General features: G+C 33.3%; 1 protein-coding gene and 1 long non-coding RNA gene across 2 annotated transcripts; one reads left to right on the top strand and one right to left on the bottom strand.

Moving 5' to 3' along the window:
• Window positions 1-208: 208 nt before the first annotated feature.
• LOC110797018 (uncharacterized) lies at window positions 209-2,381 on the bottom strand. Its single transcript, XR_002535733.2, has 3 exons — window positions 1,910-2,381; window positions 1,713-1,789; window positions 209-516 (listed from the first exon to the last, which is right to left on the bottom strand). It is a non-coding gene; the product is annotated as an uncharacterized lncRNA (long non-coding RNA).
• Window positions 2,382-5,323: 2,942 nt separating this feature from the next.
• Window positions 5,324-10,808, top strand: LOC110797053 (cell division control protein 48 homolog A). The gene is made up of 9 exons (XM_022002151.2): window positions 5,324-5,476; window positions 6,737-6,899; window positions 6,999-7,227; window positions 7,455-8,221; window positions 8,381-8,602; window positions 8,770-8,841; window positions 9,000-9,281; window positions 9,372-9,731; window positions 10,288-10,808. The coding sequence occupies exons 1-9, from the start codon at window positions 5,433-5,435 to the stop codon at window positions 10,579-10,581; spliced, it is 2,433 nt and encodes an 810-aa protein (XP_021857843.2). The 5' UTR covers window positions 5,324-5,432; the 3' UTR covers window positions 10,582-10,808.
• Window positions 10,809-21,285: the final 10,477 nt, after the last annotated feature.

Here is a 21,285-nt window from a genome sequence, read left to right as displayed (position 1 = left end):
GGAGGTGGTGATGTGCGGCTGATTATGGTGAAGTGTAGCAGGAGTGTTGGATGCGGTGGAGAGAATAGCAGGAAAGGAGGGTGTGGTCATCTTGATGTTGATTGTTGTGGATGATGCAGTTGTTAGAGCTAGAATTTGGCAAGGTGGAGGGAAGGTGAAGGACGACACACTTGCTGGAGGAAAGAAGAAGAAAGAAGGAGTTTAGGGAAGGGAGAGTTTAGAAAATAAAAAATTAAATTAAAATCAATTAAGGTTGACCTTCTTTCCCGGTTACCCGTTAAATTGGTGCAATAAAAATTAATGGGGTATATAGGTTGGATTATTGAGAAATAATTGAAAGGTTGGATTTTTAAAAGTAAATGCCTCAAAGGTTGGATTATTAGAAGTAATTTTTCCTTTCTGCTTTTGTTCTTCTCTAATTCTTCTCTTTTCATTTCTTTTCTCTTCATTGTACTATAAGGAAATGTGGACGAAGCTAGTTGTTGTAGAAGAATAGGCCCGGGGGTTACTGTAAGTCTGTAACATCATGAAATAACAATTCTAATAAACGAACAAGAGATTGAGTAAGACCGGGGGACTTATCATAGCATCATGAAATAATTACGAAAAAGAGATTATCTAAAGAATTTTCCACATTAGTAAAAAGTTGTAATTAATGTATTCCTTTAATCCTTTCACTACTTTTTCCCTAAAACAAATTACAGTCATCCAATTACAGAAATCTTCATGACTTTGGCAATCCATCTTTCATTAGATGTATAACAATTGTACTTTCGGAGTTGCTCTGATCTGAAAATGTTCCCGTACTCTAAAAGACGCTACTAAAACGCGAGTTTTACTATTCTATATGGTGATCCATAATCATACACACTCCCAAATATTTCAATTGACTGGTCCATACCCACAAGTAGTATGTACCATAGATATGTTGTGGAAAGTTTTTCTATGTTGAATTGTCAGAGAAACAGATCAATCAAGCTAAGACAACAAATGACTTGTAACTGGTGGGGTCCCAAAACGGAAAATTTCACTTTAATTACCAGTAAACAAGGTTTTCTTGACTTGTCAACTAGTACAAAAACCAACAGAAAAAGATGCCTTAACAAGGGGGGTATATCAAGATAGGAAAAACAATCTACACCTTATGTTGGTGGTGGGTCTCAAATTGTGAATTGTCTCAACTCACAATTCCTAGAGAGTTCTCTTTCCATGAAATATGTACAATTGTTTGGTTGTCCATATGAGTTCTATTTACCTTAAGATAGGCAATTTCTCCGGAAGTAGATCTTTTCTTCCCAAGAAGTTACACTTCTTAAATTCACATCAACAAAATAACTCCTAAAGTTCTCTTTTAATGATGGACCTTTAAACTGAGGTAAAGAGAAACGATTGAACGTTTCTCCAAGTAGTGTCCATCATACACTCAAGTGTACCTAGCTCTAAACGAGTGAACGTTCAACAATTATACACAATATATCTTTATATAAAGACATTGTAGATATAAATCAATCCCTCTCAAGTCTCAAATGCCCCAATTTCCTTATCAAGATATTCAAATGTTTTAAACTTTCATTTCGCAAAATTAATCATAATATAATTTAGAAGACAAGTGACGATTACATAGTACAAGTATATGATTGAATAACCTACAGAAAAAGCTTAAAATAGGTGCATTAATTATCAATGAAATGAAATGTTTAAATGAATATTACCTCTAATCAGTAAACACCAGAGTAAACAGTTGTTTGTAAGTGAAATCACCAATGATTTCACCCTTGAAGTGAAATATCTGCATGAAATTACAAAAAATAATCTCAAAAATTTGTCTAAAATAAATCAAATATAGCCCAATTCCAAGCATAAAATTGCACAAATTTGTTATGAATGCAACAAAATTACACAGTTTTACCCTTCAGGCATTTCGTCGAACAGGTGGTACCCATTGTCATTTTCTGCTCCTCCGTGAAAAAGAGGCAAAGTCAGAATTACAGTAACACGGGGTAATAGAAACGATCATTATTCTAGTTCTTGGTTTATCAATTTCAATACTCCAAAACACAACTTCACAATCCATTATCCTCATTCCCCAGTTTTTTGGGAGAAAGGAGTGGATAAAGATTACAACAGCAACAATATCGGGACTTTAATCCCAATGATGGAGTTCGGCTATATGAATATGAACCCAGATTTTATCTTATCGTCATCGTGGATAAAGATTGCAAATCATAAATCCGCAAAACTAGTTTGGCTTGAGTGAATTTGATCTCTAATAATCGTACCAAATAAAATGAGGTGTTCACAACCGTTTCTATATTCGGGGCGAGTTCTGAATAGATAGGTGAAGTCCCTCCCTATCAATTAGTAGAAGGTACATTCGGTTGCGTGTACCTTCTATTAGTCGTTTTGATAGTTTTTTACCAACAAAAAAAATATTAATAACAAAAAAGTATTTTCTGGATATTTTGGTTTCTTTTGGCAGTTATATTATGATAGAATTTTTCAATTTAAAAAATTGTCAAATAAAAAGTCAATAGAAAAGGAAAAAGATTTAGAGAATCAATTAGAATCCTCGTTGATGTCGTCAAAAGGGGAAAACCAAAATAAAGAACATCTTCATTCCAAAAATCGCAAATTAGACGACACAGTTGCTCAAATTCGTAAATTTCGTATGTGTCAATCTTCATTTATTCAAGTAAGTGTGTATTGATGTTCAATTCATGTGTAATTTAATTGTTAATTTCATTTATTTTGACAATAATTAATTGGAATTTCATGGGTTTTCTTTACACCCAAGAACAGACGTGCATCTTAATCAATGGCAGACGTAGTGTTATCAACTAGTAATTAGAATTTGTCCTATTTTGTGTTGATTTCCTTTTCCAATTGAACATGTGCTTTTCTTCCTAGTTATGTGTTTGTAGTTGTAAATATGTACTTTTATGTGAAGTAATGTTTTTTTGGTCATAGTTATGTGCTTGTAGTTGTAAATATGTACTTTTATGTGAAGTAAGATGTACTTTTATATATAGTAATGTGTTTTTGGTCTTCGTTATGTGCTTTTGGTTAAATGTATTTTTTTTTTTTTTTTTACTATCATGTACTTTTACATCTTCAATGTATTTTTGTTTTACGATTTGTTTTTTTTATATGCCTTTACACATGTAATCATGTATTGTATTTCTACATGATAGAGAAATATGGAGTATGAATAAAACCGCAAATAAAACAATGTAAATTGTTAAAGATTTAAATGCAAATAAAAGTAACTGATTGTTTTTGTAAAGATTTGTTAAAATATTAATAGAATCTTTGACTTTTTTAATCAATAAAAATAACTGATTGTTTTTGTAAAGTAACCATGATATGCGTGGTTTGGGGGGAAGTTAGTTATGTGATTTTAATTTATTTATTTTTTTGGCAAAAAATATCAAAACGACGTAGTTTTAACCCGGTTGCATGTAGAGCTACACGCAACCGGGTGTACCTAATAATTAGCCCCTCCCTATTGTTGTTGTGGGGTCGAACACTGGTCCCTCTTTATCAATTCAGCCCCAATAACCATTAAACTAACAATTGGTAAATGACACCTAGCAATTGCATACTCCCTCCCTCCGTATTTATCTAAGAGATACACTTGGCCGGGTACGGGTATTAAGAAGAAGAATTGAATGAAATAAAGTAATAAAATAAGTGGGGTTAGATAGATATTTTAATAAGAAAAACGAGTGGGGACTATGTCATTTTAGGGAATGGGGGGTAGGGGTGGGGGTGGGGTGTAGATATATTATTTAATTAGATGGTGGGGTTGATAAGTTACTAAAAATGACAAGTGTATCTCTTAAATAAATACAGCCGGAAAATGCAGGTGTATCTCTTAAATAAATACAGAGGGGGTAGTATTGAATAACGTTGTAACTATTTTGTTCCCGTGCATTATTTATAATCGTGTCAACTATTGTTAATGGTAATTGGATTTAATGGTATTTGTAATTTTCTTATTATAATAGAGTTATGGACACGATTATAAATATTAAAGATTTTAGGTGAATACTTTATAATCCTAATAAAATTATGTGTCTTAATATTCATATACTAAATAATAAATAATAATATGATAAATAATAATAATAATAATAATAATAATAAATAATAAAGATGAACATTACAATATAATTAATAGCAATATTTAATATTATAATAATAAAATAAGATCAATTAAAGAATAATTTGAGCACAATGTCGTTATTTTGAACTGAACTGAATGGAACTGAATTGAGATGAACTGAACTGAATGGAGCTGAACTGATTTGAACTGCAATTAAGTCCAAAAGAACAAGACGTCAAGACCTAAGTCCAAAAGAACAAGGCCATAATCCACTTTAAAAACATAGGGTTACTGTGATTTAAAAAACGGTTACTAGGGATATATTTGAGAAATTGGTGTTTAATTTACTTTAGTTACTATATGAACAATAAAAGCCCCTATGTACGTAAAAAGGGTGCTAGAGAAAATTATTGGTTTTGAGTTCACACTAACACTATTGTGGACTAGGTCCATGCAAGAATAATATAAAATTACGTGTATAACTTCGTATTCACTTGTATTCGCATTCAAATCGATTCCTGAAATAAGGAATATGCTCATAATGAGCCCGTTGAATGTTATGGGGTCATTTTAAACACGACTCATTTTTTCATGTTTTTCTTTGCTTGTTTATTTCCACTATCGGCCTACTATTAACTCACGCCCAATTTTGACCTACTAAAAATAACATTTTTATTACCCGTTTTGTCCAATAATCAAGTCTAAGGGAAATTATTAATCACTATGCAAAAGGTCTTGCGCGCACAAGGTGTACAATAAATTTATTGTAAATCAAGATAATTTTTATCCATTTTTTGTAACTTTAACCTAATTTTGATTAGCTTTTATATTAGTAAAAAATAGTTGACAAATAACATTTTAAAGGGTTAAATGATTAATTTTATACATTAAGTTTTATTTAAATGAAAAAATTTATCACTAACAAAATAGATAATTTTTACATATCTAAGCTTAACTTTTAAGCGTTTTGAGTTAACTTTTACTTCGGTGTACAATATTTATTGTACACCATTTGTAAATAAGAATTTATGATTACCATGTCTATTAGTAGTCCGATTAGGATTATGTTTTTTCTGTGTAAGGAGAGTTTTTAAGGAGAGTTTCCTAATTTGTGTAATTGTTTAATTTGTGTTTACAACAGAGAAAGACACGACTTACCAAAATCCAATTTGGGCAAGGAATAGGAATCCAATTGACCGCCTTATGAAAACCTATAAATATTCCCAACCATACCTCCCCTTTTTCACAACTCTTTCCACTCTTTTGACATCAAAGTTTCTACAACTATAAACCCTTACTCTACGAAATCATAAACCCAGAATCTTCAATGGCTAATCCCACTCCTTCCGATCACGCCAAGCCCTCTTCTTCGTATGATTTCCTGCTCTCGAAATTATATTTTGTTCTACTTCCGCTTTACTTCATCATTAATTGTCTAATTTGTTTCAGCTTAATTTGAGTTCATTTGATTGTATTTTGATACTATCGACGAATTTAGGGTATTTTAGTTTAATGTTGTTGATAAATTAGGGTTCTGGGTTTTTTTTATTATTATTATTTAACGATTGAGTGATTTTGTGAATCCGTGATTAAATTTCTATCGAGTTTTGTTGTATGATCATTATAACGACTAACGAGGGAGGGAATTGATGATGATTTATAGTGTTAAAATTATTGTTTGATATAGTGGGAAATTAGTTCTAACCAATTATGCCATAACTATGTAAGAATTTGTATTTCTTTGGTAATGTATTAGAGAAATTACACACTATTTTTTCTGTTACTTTTTATTAATTTTGGAGAGTTCATGATGAGTCGGATGATATTGAAGGTTATTTATCAAATTTAGATCTTTAGAATGTCATGTGAGTTTATGTACTTTATTAATTATGCAGTAATGTGCTACTCCGTACTATATTTGACTGTTGGTCTTGAATAGTGGTAAACTTTGCTATGTTAAGATCAGTAGTTGTTAATCTCGTTGATGTTTTTAATCTTTTTGGTATGATAATATGTGGAGTACTCTGCCTATGAATTTATTGATAAGTTATGTAGTGTGATCGACTAGGAGAATATGAATTACTTTGTCTTACACCTGATTCTATGCTTAGGACGATGATAAAGGTCGCAAGTTGCGACAACATTTAGTTGTCGCAATCTTACGTGTCGCGGTTTAATTGGTACATATAAGCGTTCGAGATCCTAGCGAGAGAGCTCTTACTCGTTAACAATAGGTTATGCGTCATCATAATATTTTTACTATTAATTCAATATTTCTACTACAGAAATATGTAAATAAGGTAGCCGATATAAATAAGGAAAAAAATTAGAATATTAAGATTTTCCTACCTTTTTTATAACATGTATAATAAAAAATATAAGTTAAATATTTTAATTTCCAATTTAAATCATGACACATAAGCATGCCATGTTATCATTGTGACACGGCTTAAAGGTCGTATGTTGCGACCTTTATCATTTTCGCTATGCTTATGCTTTATGACATACGAGTAATCAAATTGAATTGCGATTTTATAAGAATCAAGTTGTGTTACGAAGTATTTAATTTCTAATTATAGGTGAATATAAGCTTATTGATTATGAATTTATGACTATTGGGTATTGTTACAGGAAAAGTGACAAAAACTACTCTACTGCAATTCTTGAGCGTAAAAAGGCTCCAAACCGCCTCGTCGTTGATGAAGCAGTCAACGATGACAACTCTGTGGTTACCATCAGCCCTGCATCCATGGATGAACTTGACCTATTTCGAGGAGATACAGTCTTAATTAAGGTGATTTCCGTTGATTCGATCATATGATAGAGAATTTTGTGTAGCGGTTTCTTGTGTTTTCAACTTGAGTACTTATAAAATCTAATTTTGCTGATGCAGGGAAAGAAAAGGAAGTTTACAGCATGCGTTGTGTTGGGAGATGAGCAGTGTGAAGTATCCAAAATCAGGATGAATAAAGTTGTGAGGGCAAATCTTCGAGTTCGCCTTGGAGATGTTGTTTCTGTACACCAATGCAACAATTTGCAGTTTGGTAAAAGAGTTCATATTTTACCAATTGATGATACTATTGAGGGTGTTACTGGCAACCTGTTTGATGCTTATTTGAAGCGTAAGTTTATCTGAACTTATATTATCATTTGAAAAAAACTTATATCATCTCAATTTATCTGGACTTATGTGAACTTAACTGAACTTATCTAATCTTCTCTGTCTGGAATAAGTCAAAATAAGTCGAATAGAACATATCTTTATTCAACCTTTGAACAGAATTCATGTTTATCTTTCGTCCCTTTTTTCATAGATTTTGAACTTTTGTTTTATTTGTGTTTTAAACAGCATACTTTATGGAAGCTTATCGTCCAGTTACAAAAGGTGATCTTTTCCTTGTAAGGGGAGGAATGCGAAGTGTTGAATTCAAAGTTGTCGAAACTGAACCTGCAGAAATGTGTATTGTATCTCCTGATACCGAGATCTTCTGTGATGGTGAGCCTATTAGACGTGAGGATGAAGAGAGATTAAACGAGGTTGGTTATGACGATGTTGGTGGTGTAAGGAAACAAATGGCTCAAATCCGTGAACTTGTTGAACTTCCTCTTAGACACCCAAAACTCTTCTCTTCAATCGGTGTTAAACCTCCAAAAGGAATCCTACTCTACGGACCACCTGGTACTGGAAAAACGCTTATTGCCAAAGCTGTTGCTAATGAAACTGGAGCCTTCTTCTTCTTGATTAACGGGCCAGAAATCATGTCAAAAATGGCTGGAGAAAGTGAAAGCAATTTGAGGAAGGCATTCGAAGAAGCTGAGAAGAATGCACCTTCTATCATTTTCATTGATGAGATTGATTCCATTGCTCCTAAGAGAGATAAGACTAATGGTGAAGTTGAAAGGCGGATTGTTTCTCAATTGTTGACTTTGATGGATGGTCTTAAGAGCCGTGCTCATGTTATTGTTATGGGTGCTACTAATCGGCCTAATAGTATTGATCCTGCTCTTAGAAGATTTGGGAGATTTGATCGTGAGATTGACATTGGTGTTCCTGATGAAGTTGGGAGGTTGGAAGTTCTCCGCATCCACACCAAGAATATGAAACTTGCAGAAGATGTAAGTTGTTGTGCCATTTAGTTGTGTTAGTATACTACTGAGTTTGTGTAGTGTAGCAGTTCATCTTATTCACATCAAATTATATATTTTTTTCCTGGTGTTTTGTTAGGATACTACTCAGTTATGTGTACTTAATATTTTTTTTCTAATTTTTTGCAGGTTGATCTTGAAAAAGTATCAAAGGAAACACATGGTTATGTGGGTGCAGATCTTGCTGCTCTTTGCACAGAAGGAGCTCTTCAGTGTATTAGGGAGAAAATGGATGTCATTGACTTAGAAGACGAGACAATTGATGCTGAAGTGTTAAACTCTATGGCTGTTACAAATGAACACTTCCAAACTGCCCTGGGATCTTCCAACCCATCCGCCCTGCGTGAAACAGTAAGTTTCTGCTCCAAATTTTCTGAAATCAGACTACTTTAACTAATCTTGGAAATCAAAATACTGTCTTTCTTTCATTACAGCTCTAATTATCTAAAGTGAACTAAAATACTGCAGTTATTTCTGAAATCTTAAAATCTGATTACTAACATTACTTTGTTTGGCAGGTTGTGGAGGTTCCTAATGTTTCATGGGAGGATATTGGTGGTTTGGAAACTGTCAAAAGAGAACTTCAAGAGGTATGTCACTAATACAGAATTGGCTCATTCCAATACTTTTCATGTCATTTTGGGTATTACTAGATGTAAATCATTTATAGAATCTATAGGTTTATCAGGAGCCCTCTTTTGCACTTTTTCAAGTTGATACACGTACTAAATTTTGGTGTTTTTGGCAGACTGTGCAATACCCAGTGGAGCATCCAGAGAAGTTTGAGAAATTTGGAATGTCACCTTCCAAAGGTGTTCTCTTCTACGGTCCTCCTGGTTGTGGGAAAACATTGCTTGCAAAGGCAATTGCTAATGAATGCCAAGCCAACTTCATCAGCGTAAAGGGACCGGAGTTGCTGACTATGTGGTTTGGAGAAAGTGAGGCAAACGTGAGAGAAATTTTTGACAAGGCTCGTCAATCAGCTCCTTGTGTTTTGTTTTTTGACGAACTTGACTCCATTGCTACTCAGGTAAGAAATTATGTTATGTTGTCCATTGAAGTTTAGTCTTATTACCAGTAAAACCTCTTGCTAAATTTTTTATGTTTGAAACTTTTTCAGCGTGGCGGGTCAGGTGGAGATGCCGGTGGAGCAGCTGATAGAGTGTTGAACCAAATGTTGACCGAGATGGATGGGATGAACGCTAAGAAAACAGTTTTTGTGATAGGAGCTACAAACAGACCAGACATTATTGACTCTGCATTGCTAAGACCTGGAAGACTTGATCAGTTGATCTATATCCCTCTTCCTGATGAAAGTTCCCGCCTTCAGATTTTCAAGTCTTGTTTGAGGAAATCGCCAGTTTCTAAGGACGTTGACCTTACTGCTCTTGCTCGGTATACAAATGGTTTCAGTGGTGCTGATATTACTGAAATCTGTCAACGTGCCTGCAAATATGCCATCAGAGAAAACATTGAGAAGGTACATTGCTATATTTAAGATTAACTAAAGTGTTTTGAGTTGCATTCTCCTTTCTTTTATGAGGTAATTAGGATGTTCTGGAGATGGCCAGTGGGTCGGGTCTGACCAAACCCACCCTGACACAACCCGTAATGGGTCACGTGGATCGAACCCATTTATGACTCATGACACAACCCACCCCAACCCAGATATTTTTATTGATGTGTTGTGGGTCGAGTTTTTTCAACAAAACCCATTTTGACCCACCTCATCGGACTGATACAACCCACGACTCGACCCACCCTAAATTAACTAAGGCGGGTCATGTGTCAATTATCCCTGACCCACAATCCACCAAACTCGGCCATGACCCACCCAACCCGCCAAATTGGTGGGTCACAAGGTTACAGGGTTAAACAATGTTTGCTTAAAGAACATCCTTTACAATTAAGGTTAACATGTTTGCTTAAAGAACTAACATCATATCCAATGCTTCTCTGGGAAACTTAATCTGATAAAACATTGTGTCATAATCATTAATTAAATAATTAACACGTTGAAACTTGAAAATTGGCAGGATATTGAGAAGGAGAAGAAGAGAAGTGAGCACCCTGAAAGTATGGAAGACGATGAAAGTGAAGAGGTGTCTGAGATTAAGGCAGCACACTTTGAAGAGTCGATGAAGTATGCACGAAGAAGTGTCAGCGATGCAGACATTAGGAAATACACGTCGTTTGCACAAACGTTGCAGCAGTCTCGCGGGTTTGGTACTGAATTCCGTTTTGCCACAAATCAGAGTGCAACTGCTGCTGCTAATGCAACCACTTCTGCTGAAGCCACTTATGATGGTGATGATGATTTATATGATTAGAATTCAGAATACGTAGTAACGTAGTTCGTATATTGTAGAGGTATAATTTAAGGTTTTATGCATGTAGTTTTAATCTTAGTTGATGAAACTCAATTTATGTTTCACAATATTCTTTAGCTTCAATTGTAATAACTCATTTATTGGATCAAAATAGCTAATTTGACTAATTGATTTACTAAAAACGATTATTTTTAAATTTTAATTCAAAAACTAGCTACTCCGTATAATTTTCACTTACATGTGTAAGCCCTGTTGAACCAATCTGTTCGTTTTTTTTTTGGTTAGAGTGAATTGGCCTGGAGTTTTCATTAAAGAATTTTAGCTTTATAATCAAGTTTTTGTGAGGAAATCATCTACATATACTCGGTATTAGTTTATTACACCATAATGGCTAATAATAGAAAGATTGATTTTTTTTTGGTGATAGGAGCTAATAATGGCTACGTTGATTTATATGGGGTGTACGATAAATATTGTACACCGAAGTTAAAGTTAATGTAAATGCTTAAAAGTTACCCTCATATATGCAAAAGTTGTCTATTTTTTAGTGATAAAAGTTTCCATTTTAATAAAAAATATTTCTTCAAAATTACTAATAATGTATAAAACTAGTCATTTTTAATATCCTAAATTACAAATTGAATAATGTAATTTTTTATTTCAGAAAATTATAATTTGTATAGGAAATTGAAAAAAAAAATACTTTTACATTATTTATAAAGGAAATAAAAATACATTTACAATATTTATACTTCGAAAAAAGAATGAGAAAAATGCACATCGCTTTTCTTTTCTGTTTACACCCCACATAAAAAAAATATTGTTCTTCACCCCTACGGAGTATTAGATTATTATTTTAATTTTTAATTAATTAATACATACTTACTACTCTCCCCGTCTCGGAATACTCGCATCAATTTGACCAAAACATAGTTTAAGGTAATTTAATTGGCTTATTATTTAATTCCGAAGTATGTGATAGTTAATATTGGGTTTTTTTTTAATATAGTTGGTGGGTAATGTGTCAACTTTTTGAGGGTGGGGTGATTTTTTTAATTTTTGTTTAGATGCTAAGAATACAAGTGGGACCTTAAGTAAGTGAGAGAAACAATACAAAATTATATAAAAAATATATCATTTATAGAAACGGTACAAGTATTCCGGGACGGCTGTATAAGGAAAGCGGTGCGAGTATTCCGAGACGGAGGGAGTATAAATATATTAAATATTTGTTTTATTCTTTGTATCGACTACCTTGATTATATTTTCATAGTAAAAATTTAGCGTTGATAGCAAAAGTAGTATGACTCGTGACATACGTGACGCTCATGTGGAACTATTAATAATACACTATTTATGATTGCGACAATTGAAATTTGTTGCAAATTGTGACCTTTATCATCACCTGAAAGAATTAGGCTTTAATAATAATGGAGACATTCAAATGGAAGGAAGAACTCCTTGTTTTGATTACAACACCATCCCTACACCCCTACCACGCACCATTAGGGATGCTAATGAGCCGAGTCGAGCTGATTCGAGTCGAGTTTTGACCGAGCTTTGACCGAGTCGGGTTCGAGTAGCTCGCGAGTTCGCTGAGCTCATAAGCACCCCTACACACCATGCACACATCGAAAACGCCGTCTTTCACCCATGGGTATCACTTAATATTGCTAATTGAAGCCTATTATTGAGCAATTATTCACTCAAGTCATATTATTGAGCAATTATTTACTCAAGTCATACTCCATAAGAGGGTTTTATGAGCTATAACTAATTAAGATGTTCTACAATAAGTTAAGTTAGAATTATTTAAGTTAAATATGTTTGCTTAAAGAACTAACATATACAATGCTTCTATGAAAAACTTGATCATAGCTAAATAATTGTGTCATCTTATCAATTAACGCCAATTCACCTCATTACATACGTGTAAAGAAAGAAACACTTATTTTTCCTGAAATAATTGGAAATAAGGTGAACAGAATAGCGTCTAACAATAGATAACAACCGATGCCAATCATGCCAACATAGAGAAAGAAACACTTATTGAACAATTATTCACTCAAGTCATCCTCCATAAGAGGGTTTTGATGTGAATTGGCTTTGATGTTTCAATATCTTTTAATGGGCTGTTTAACTTTGGATGGGTAAACGGGCCCATGGAGCATAAACCATGTGTACTTTAACTCTTTAAGCCGAAACTCATGTTATTTCATTTTCCTCAAATTGCTATCACAATATTCACGAGGTTGTCTACATTGCTGGTAATCAGCGAAATAAGGACTCCATACCCACTTTAAAAAATAAAAAAAATAAAAACATGGCCCACCTTTAAATAAATGTGTAAAAGTGTTGTTAACTTATTATATACTGTCATTTTTAATATAAGTATTGTCATTGTTATATATATACTATCATTGTTGTATTAAAATACTGTCATAATCACCCAAAAAAAAAATTATGTATACAACTGTAATGAAATATAAAAAGTAAAGAGACCACTTAAATAAATGGATAAAAGTGTTGCATATTAAATGAATGGGTAAAAGTATGTATACAAGTGTTACATAAGTATTGTCATCGTTTGCATAAATACTGTCATTGTTGTATTACAATACTGTCATTATTGTACTAATTACTGTCATTGTTGCCCATATGTAGTACTTTGTTTGACTTTTTAACTCATGAGATAAAATTACTATTTTACCCCGGATGTGGGGTAATTGTGCCGCTGATTATCAGCGATGTAGCCTCCCTCCAATATTCACAACTCACAAATACTCGAACTGCTCCAAATAGTACAAGAGGAAAGGACAATATAGTAGCATTTAAATTCACAATTAAAATATAATACACTTCTTTATTTTTGTATTTATTTTTGGGATAAAAAAATATAGAAAATGGCAAACATGTTTGTATGGTAGCAAAGTGATGGTGTCTATTGAAAATTCATAAGTATATTTGTACGCTATATGCTTGTACGGTTGTACACACTTGTACCTATAGGTTGATGTTGTGTTTAAGTGCTTTAGATGATGGCACCATATGGACAATAATTGGACATATATATACTAAAATCAAAGTTGTGAATATTTGAATTACTTTTAAGTTTTAATTTGCTCGTCTTGGAAGTCATACGGACTACTTCATACTTCCTCCATTTTTTTTAATTGCACCATCTGTGATTTCACGCTTGCCAATGTACTATTTTAACTACTAATATCTCTCATTATACATTTTAAAAAAATATAAAAATTTGATAATTTGAAAGTATATTTCGAGACGAATCTAACAAGATCCCACGTAAATATATTTTTCCTTACATATAAATCACAAAAAATAACTATATAAGAATATGTGAATAGTGCTAAAACAAAGATGGTGCAATTATTAAAAAATGGAGGAAGTATATGAAATGGAAGGCTAGAATATTTTGTACGAAAATGATAAAGGTCGCAACATGCGACCTTTAAGCCGTGTCACAATGATGACATGGCATGCTTATATGTCATGATTTAAATTGTAAACTAAAATATTTAATTTATATATCCTACTTTAAATGTTTAAAAAAAAGCTAGGAAAATCTTAATATTCTAATTTGTTTCCTTATTTATATCGACTACCTTATTTACATATTTTCATAGTAAAAATATTGCATTGATAGGAAAAATATTATTATGACTCATAACCTACGTGTCGCCTATATGTACCAATTAAACTGCGACACGTAAGATTGCGACAACTAATTGTTGTCGCAACTTGCGACCTTTATCATCACCATATTTTGTATGGTAAGCTACCTTTTTGTTTTATTTGTCTGTAATTAACCTCAACTGCACACAAAATCATTGATTAACTCGTGAATGTAAATAATCACTTACAATTAACTAACTAGGAACAACAATAAATTTGACGTCCAATTCTTATATCAAAGGTTAATGCAGGTTAAGCGGTGTACGGAGTATGTTTTTTTATTACGTTGGTTATCTCTAAATTGAAAAATATTTTTTTTAAAAAAAGATTTATTTCCTTTACTAATGTTAGTAGGAGTATTTCGATTAGCTAGCTATTTTTCATGTGAACAAGAATGAAATTTCAGTAATTCAAAAAGTCAATGTTAGTTTTGATGAAGAACACCAAGGTCAACAAAAAATTGCAAAGGTCGAAATATCCTAGCTGTCAAAATTAATAAAAAGGTCAATAAAAAAAAAAAGCATCCAAAAACTTCCAATTTTCAGTAAATAAAGCTTGTTATGATCATTCATCATTTTAAATAACTTTTTAATTTATTCTTAATCACGTGACATGACTACCATACATGTGAGAAAATCAGTTGGTAAGTCACCTGACCTTGTGATCTAATTTGGGAATCTCTATTTTGTTTCTGTTTTTTTATTTATGGTAATTAATTAAGTAGACCTTAATTAATTATACTCTTCATTAACTAAAATTGGAATAATTAGTGATTCTAATTGTAGTAATCCTTATAGATCTGAAGATTTCCCATGTGGGTCCCATAGTGTACTTTCGGGTCACTTGCATGTGCAGGCACGTGAGGACTGAGTTGCTAAATTTTGTATTGCTCTTCCAATAGGTCTTGCGCGCATAAGGTGTACAATAAATTTATTGTACACCAAGATAACTTTAACCCTTTTTTTTATAACTTTAACCTAATTTTGATTAACTTTTATATTAGTAAAAAAAATTGATAGATAAATATTTTGAAAGGTTAAATGATTGATTTTATATATTATTGAAGAAATAAGTTTTACTAAAATGAAAAAATTTATTACTTAAAAATAGATAACTTTTACATATATAAGCTTAACTTTTAAGCATTTTGTGTTAACTTTTACTTCGGTGTACAATATTTATTGTACACCCATTGTAAATAAGAATTTGTGTTGCCCTTCCCTATCTTTAATTGAGTATGTTAATTAAGGTAATTAGGAAGACTAATGGGTCACAGCTCAAAATTGTCATCTTATTATATCGGGTCAAGTCTTCTTGAATTGATTATCAACGAATATAAACATTATACCACTCAAAAAATATAGTGTATCGCTATTCGACGTCCTAATCCGTTAAAAACGCCCGCGTATTTGACTTAAAAGGACAATTGTGCCCTTATAAAAACTACCCACCACCCTCCCCTTCACCACACCCCTCCCCGTGACCACTACCACCACGCAGCTGGCTGAACTCACCACCACCCCCTTCCCGACACCACCACCATCCTCTTCCCCACCTTTGCACCACCATCGTCTTCCTCGCGCACCTCCTCTCCTCCTTAATTTCTGCACTTCCTACACAAGCATTACCAGTCCCATTCCCCAAGGTCGACGACGCTCCTCCATCGTCGTGGTCGTCGGCCATTTGAGCACCATCGTCGCCGGAGATTCGACTTTTTTTTTTCTGGGTTTAGCAGTTATAAAAAATATATATATATATATATCTTAAAAATTAAAATTCATTATTGTTAAATTTTATAAATTTTGAAATTATTTTGAGAATTAAATAAATTTGTTAAATTTTTTCTTTGTAAAAATCTGAATATTAAAAAAAATTATTTGCTAAAATTAAATTACGAAATATAATTAATTGTTCAAAATAAATTTTTAAAATAAATAATTGTTAAAATAATTTTTTTTATTATTAAATTTCTGAAATTCAGAAGGAACGGGCGTTAAAAAAAAAAAAATTTTTAAAAAAAAATTACACAGTGCCGCCCAGATTTGGTGGTTGTGTCCATGGTTAAGCCGGCCAAAATTAGCGGCGGCGACCATGGCTCAGCCGCGCAAGATCTGTGGCTGGGCCATGGTCGCCGCCGCCAAATCTGGGCGGGTCAACCATGGACACGGCCGCCAAATCTGGGCGGCACCGTGTTTTTCAGAAAATAATAAAAAAAAATTAAAAACTTACCGGTTGAAGCAGCGACGCCGCAGTGGCTGAGACGGAAGCAGCGACGCAAGCGGTGGATGGGCAGTAGCAGCGATGCAGGCGATGGCTCCCTCTTCGTCGGCATCTTCCTCTTCGTCGTTCCTCTCCTGTCTTTGAAGCAGCGACGCAAGCAGTGGAGGTGGGATGGAAGCAGCGACGGAGGTGGGACGAAAGCAGCGACGCAAGCGGTGGAGGTGGTGCAACGCGGAGGTGGTGCAGCGCGGAAGTGGTGCAGCGCGGAGGTGGTTGCAGTGCCAAGGGGGGAGGGTTATGGGCGGCTGATAGGTAGAGGAGGGTTATGGGTGTTTGGGTCAGTTAAGGTGAAGGGAAGGAAAAGAGGGAATTTTAAGGGTAATTTCGTATTTTCATTCAAAATACGCGGGCGTTTTTAGCGGATGAGGACCCATATATTTTTAGTCATTAATTGAAATTATTGCGGAGTACTACTCTAAGATGAAAATGATTTGATCTGAATATAACTACGGCGCACTATTTCAAAAAAAAAAAAAAGTTAAACTGGCCAAAAATATTGTAAGAGTCGTATTTCCTCTGTTTCAAAAAAATGGTAACATTTTGGTTAGCATGTTTGTCAATACGCAACTTTGACCGTAAATATATCTAATTATTATTCTTTTTTACAATTTGATATTATGAAAATATACAATGAAACCTATCCACCTACATTTTACTTATAACATTCACTTTTTGTAAAGTAGTAAAAATACATGGTCAAAATTAGTATATAAACAGTGGCAAAACTAAAAGTGTTGCAATTTTTATGAAAAGGAAGAAATATATAATATCCATCTAGAAAAAATTACACCAAAAAAAAAAATAGAGAATGGAATCGGATTATCCTTTGTGAATTTTGATTGGCTCTCTCTTAGATCTGGACATGTCTCGGGTCATGGAGACCCACATGTAGGAGCCCGCCTGCCTCATATGCATGCCCTAGCTAGCTGGTCATGCCTAATACGGGCTAAGGGAAAGTCTTTCATGTCAAACTCGTGCTTCTCTTTCATAAATGAAGCCCATGCATGGCTCTTATCACATTTCGTGTCGTACTAGTGGGTTCTATTACTAATTTTAAGATTTTTTTGTCAATCGCTTTATAAAAATATAGTGAACCTACTCGTCGAACTCATACCAAATTTCTAATGACGTCAATACACGACTCATATACTTCAGCGTGCCTCTCATGTCGTAACGGATTTATAATGAGCTCGTACAACGTTAGAACAATTTCATATCGGGCTCGGATAACCCGCGTGCTGACCCGACCTATACACAAATCTACTCTCTCATACACCAAAAATTTGATAGTGAATGAAATGAAAAAAATTAGTGGTTGCCCAAAAGATTAGATGTCTTTATAATGGGCCCCATAGAATGGGACAATGATTTTGGTAACTCATAAAACGAAAGCTACACTACTTACTCATGTGTTCTCAATTTCAGAGAACTTGTAGTGATAATGGAGTTGATCCAAATGAATAGTGCCATTTGACAAGGTATAATTGTTCATGCATTCTCCACTTGTGCATAACTATTAGACAACACCAACGGTGAAAGATACATGCAAAAAGTATCTCAGATCACATGCTATATACAGAGTTTCATTCAGATTGGGTTTGGATAGTATTCAATTAATGTCTTTTAGTTAAATTGAGGTGCATAATTAATTACACAATACACACTTCTATCATTTTTGTGTTTCTAAGACTTTTAACAAATTATACACATTGTGGATAGACCTGATAAAAAGGCAGGTTGGGCCGAGTCACGACCAAAAAATCATCCTTCTATGTCGGGCAGGGTTAAACTTCGGGACATTTTTCATGCCCAAAATTCGCTATTTTGGGTCAAAAGTAGTGAACTTTTTAGACTATTTTCGGGTCAGGCCAATTTTGTAACTTAAATTTCAGTTTAAAATTGCTAACCTGTCCAAAAGATATTTATAATCGGGCAAGGCCTAAAACTTCTACCAAAACCCCGCTATTTTTCGGACCGGGACAGCGGGCCGGGCTTAAGATGAGCAGGTCCAACTATAGATTAAGATGCATAGAGGTGTTCAAGTAATGAAACTTGGTAATTAAAGTCATTAATTAGAGTCAAATTGACACATAAACCGACTTTATCATGCGCGTAAATGAAATACCCCTATACTGTTTAGTGTTAGTCTGTATAACAATGACCTTTTCTTTTTAGAAATTTTGCTTCCTATGATCAATCGAACAACCCCTTATCAATTCAATGTTTTAAACATCACGTTCAACTCTGTTCTGTTCACCTTATTTTCACTTATTTCAGGAAAAATAAATTCAGATAAGTTCAGATAAGTTCAGTTAAGTTCAGATAAGTTCAGATAAGATAAGTTCAGGAAAAATAAGTGTTGGCCAATAAAATAAGTTCTAATAAGTTCTAATAAGTTCAGATAAGTCCAGTTAAGTTCAGATAAGTTCAGATAAGATAAGTTCAGGAAAAATAAGTGGAAATCAGGTGAATAACTGATGATAAATTCCAACACGTACGTACACTTCAAAAGTTCAATCCTTCCCTTCCTAAACTTTAAACTTATCACACACGTACAATTGATGGTAGTACTACCAGAATCATCAACATTCAACAACCTAGTTCTGCCTAAAAAGCCAGACATAAGTAGATTCATTCACATGGGTACCCAAAATTAAAGACTTAAACATATAAGCATGGTTATGTAAATAATGGTTTCTGACCTAATGTAGCACTTAGACGCTTCCCCAATCCCCATCTTCTACAAGTGTAAAAAGACTCGTCTCATATGTTTGTGCCTACAATTTAGCATCTATACTAGGCCATTACATATATATTGAGTTTGTTGACATATTCTATCTTTTATGTTTCTATAGCACATGGCTTGAGCAAAGTTGAGTTGACAATGTCACCAATCGATTAAAAATTGTAGTGAGACATTAATAAGTGTTTAGATCAGCCGGTAAGAAAAATATTCCACCTTAACCAAATTCGTAGGTTTAAGAATTGATAACATAACAACTAGAGTCTAATTTGGCTTGTATCCAAATTAAAAATTGTAACTTTATAACCTTAACCAAGTTCATAGGTTCATGAAATGATAACATAACAGCTAGAGTCTGGCTTGGCTTGGCTTGTATCCTGATTAAAAATTGTAATTTCGTATCTTTAGGGAGAGATTAATTAATAAATATGTGATCGAATCAGCTGATAAGGGAGTTGTTCCAGATTAATCAGGTCTTACATTAAAAATTTCCTATTTGAACTAACTCATATTATCTAAAGTAACAAATTATGAAGTGCAAAAAAGGGCAAGTGGTCAAACAAGTAACCATTAAATTGAACTCTTAAAAACCCCATATATATATATATATATATATATCATTATCCACCCCTTGGAAATGAAGAACATATAGGGAGACAAGATTAACATGGCCAAACATTACACGCACAAACACACACACTTCCGACACTTCTCCCCCGGCCCCCATAACCACCTTTTGAAGAAATGACATCTCATGACTTTGACAACTAAACAACGAAATGTTCTATTATACACACCTTTATATTAAAGTCATGAAGATATGAGGATTGGTATTTGGAGCTTGCTACAATAATTCTTATTAAGCTTATAAGTTACAAGAAATCAATTATCATCTTTTGTTTTTTGTTCATGAGGAGTTGTCATGAAAGCCGGAGGTTTTATTATGCATTCGGGTGTACATACGTATATTAGGGTTAGAATTTTGCTTATTTAGAAGGTTCAATAAGCAGGATTCGAGCATGCACCCAAATGTACGGAAGAATTTGCTCATGAAAGTATGAAATGATTTAGTAGAATTATTTGAAATATCATAAACCTAACCCGTACTCGGTTTAATCTAATTGTATATGAAATTACGTGATGAATTTTTGACCCGAACCATCAGGAAGAGAATGCTAGTAACATATTGATGAATTTATCTCAATAAGTCGGTGATCAACAAAAGACTTAGGCTTTGTTATCTTCACCTTTTTTTATTACTTAGTTTTCTTAAAATCCTACCTAATTTAATAAGAACATTCAGATCATACCAGAGAAGATCAGAAAAAACATAAATTCTTATGTACAAGTGGCGTAGTATACCAGAGTAAAAGTCGGCTCAAAATGCTTTAAAATTACCCTTATATATGTAAAAATCATCTACTTTTTAGGGTGCGTTCTATTCACCTAATTTTCACTTATTTTTCCTGAACTTATCTTATCTGAACTTATCTGGATTTAACTGAACTTATTTGAACTTATTAGAACTTATCAAAACTTATTTTAGTTATAAATTATATTTGGTTAACCCTTATTTTTACTGAACTTATCTTATCTGAACTTATTTTTCCTGAAATAAGTGAAAATAAGGTGAGCAGATTAGGGCCTTAGTGATGATTTTTTTTCATTTTAATAAGAATTATTTCTTTGAAATTGTTAATAATGTATAAAATTAATCATTTAGCTCTTTAAAATATTTATTTATCAACTTTTTTCTGTATAATACAAAAGTTAATCAAAACATATTAAAAGTTACAAAACTAGGTAAATTATGCAAAAAAATAGGTAAAAATTATATTTGTGCACAATAAGTTATTGTACACCTTGTGTGTGAAAGGCCGCAGAAAAAAAATTCAGACAAGACAAAAAAAAACACAAAAACACTCAAATAAATATTGACCAAACTAGGAAAATTTAAATCATAGTAGATCATAAGCTAAAAAACC

Source organism: Spinacia oleracea, chromosome 5, assembly GCF_020520425.1.
Source record: "Spinacia oleracea cultivar Varoflay chromosome 5, BTI_SOV_V1, whole genome shotgun sequence".
NCBI lineage: Eukaryota > Viridiplantae > Streptophyta > Magnoliopsida > Caryophyllales > Amaranthaceae > Spinacia > Spinacia oleracea.
The sequence above is the reverse complement of the archived record's forward strand: the minus strand, read 5'-3'. Positions and strand labels throughout refer to the sequence as shown.

Excerpts from the sequence above, each read along its gene's own strand:
- LOC110797053 (XM_022002151.2), top strand. The coding sequence starts at position 5,433 with ATGGCTAATCCCACTCCTTCCGATCACGCCAAGCCCTCTTCTTC. Across the intron at positions 8,222-8,380 it reads ATATGAAACTTGCAGAAGAT|GTTGATCTTGAAAAAGTATC; the intron begins GTAAGTTGTTGT and ends AATTTTTTGCAG. Across the intron at positions 9,282-9,371 it reads TTGACTCCATTGCTACTCAG|CGTGGCGGGTCAGGTGGAGA; the intron begins GTAAGAAATTAT and ends AAACTTTTTCAG.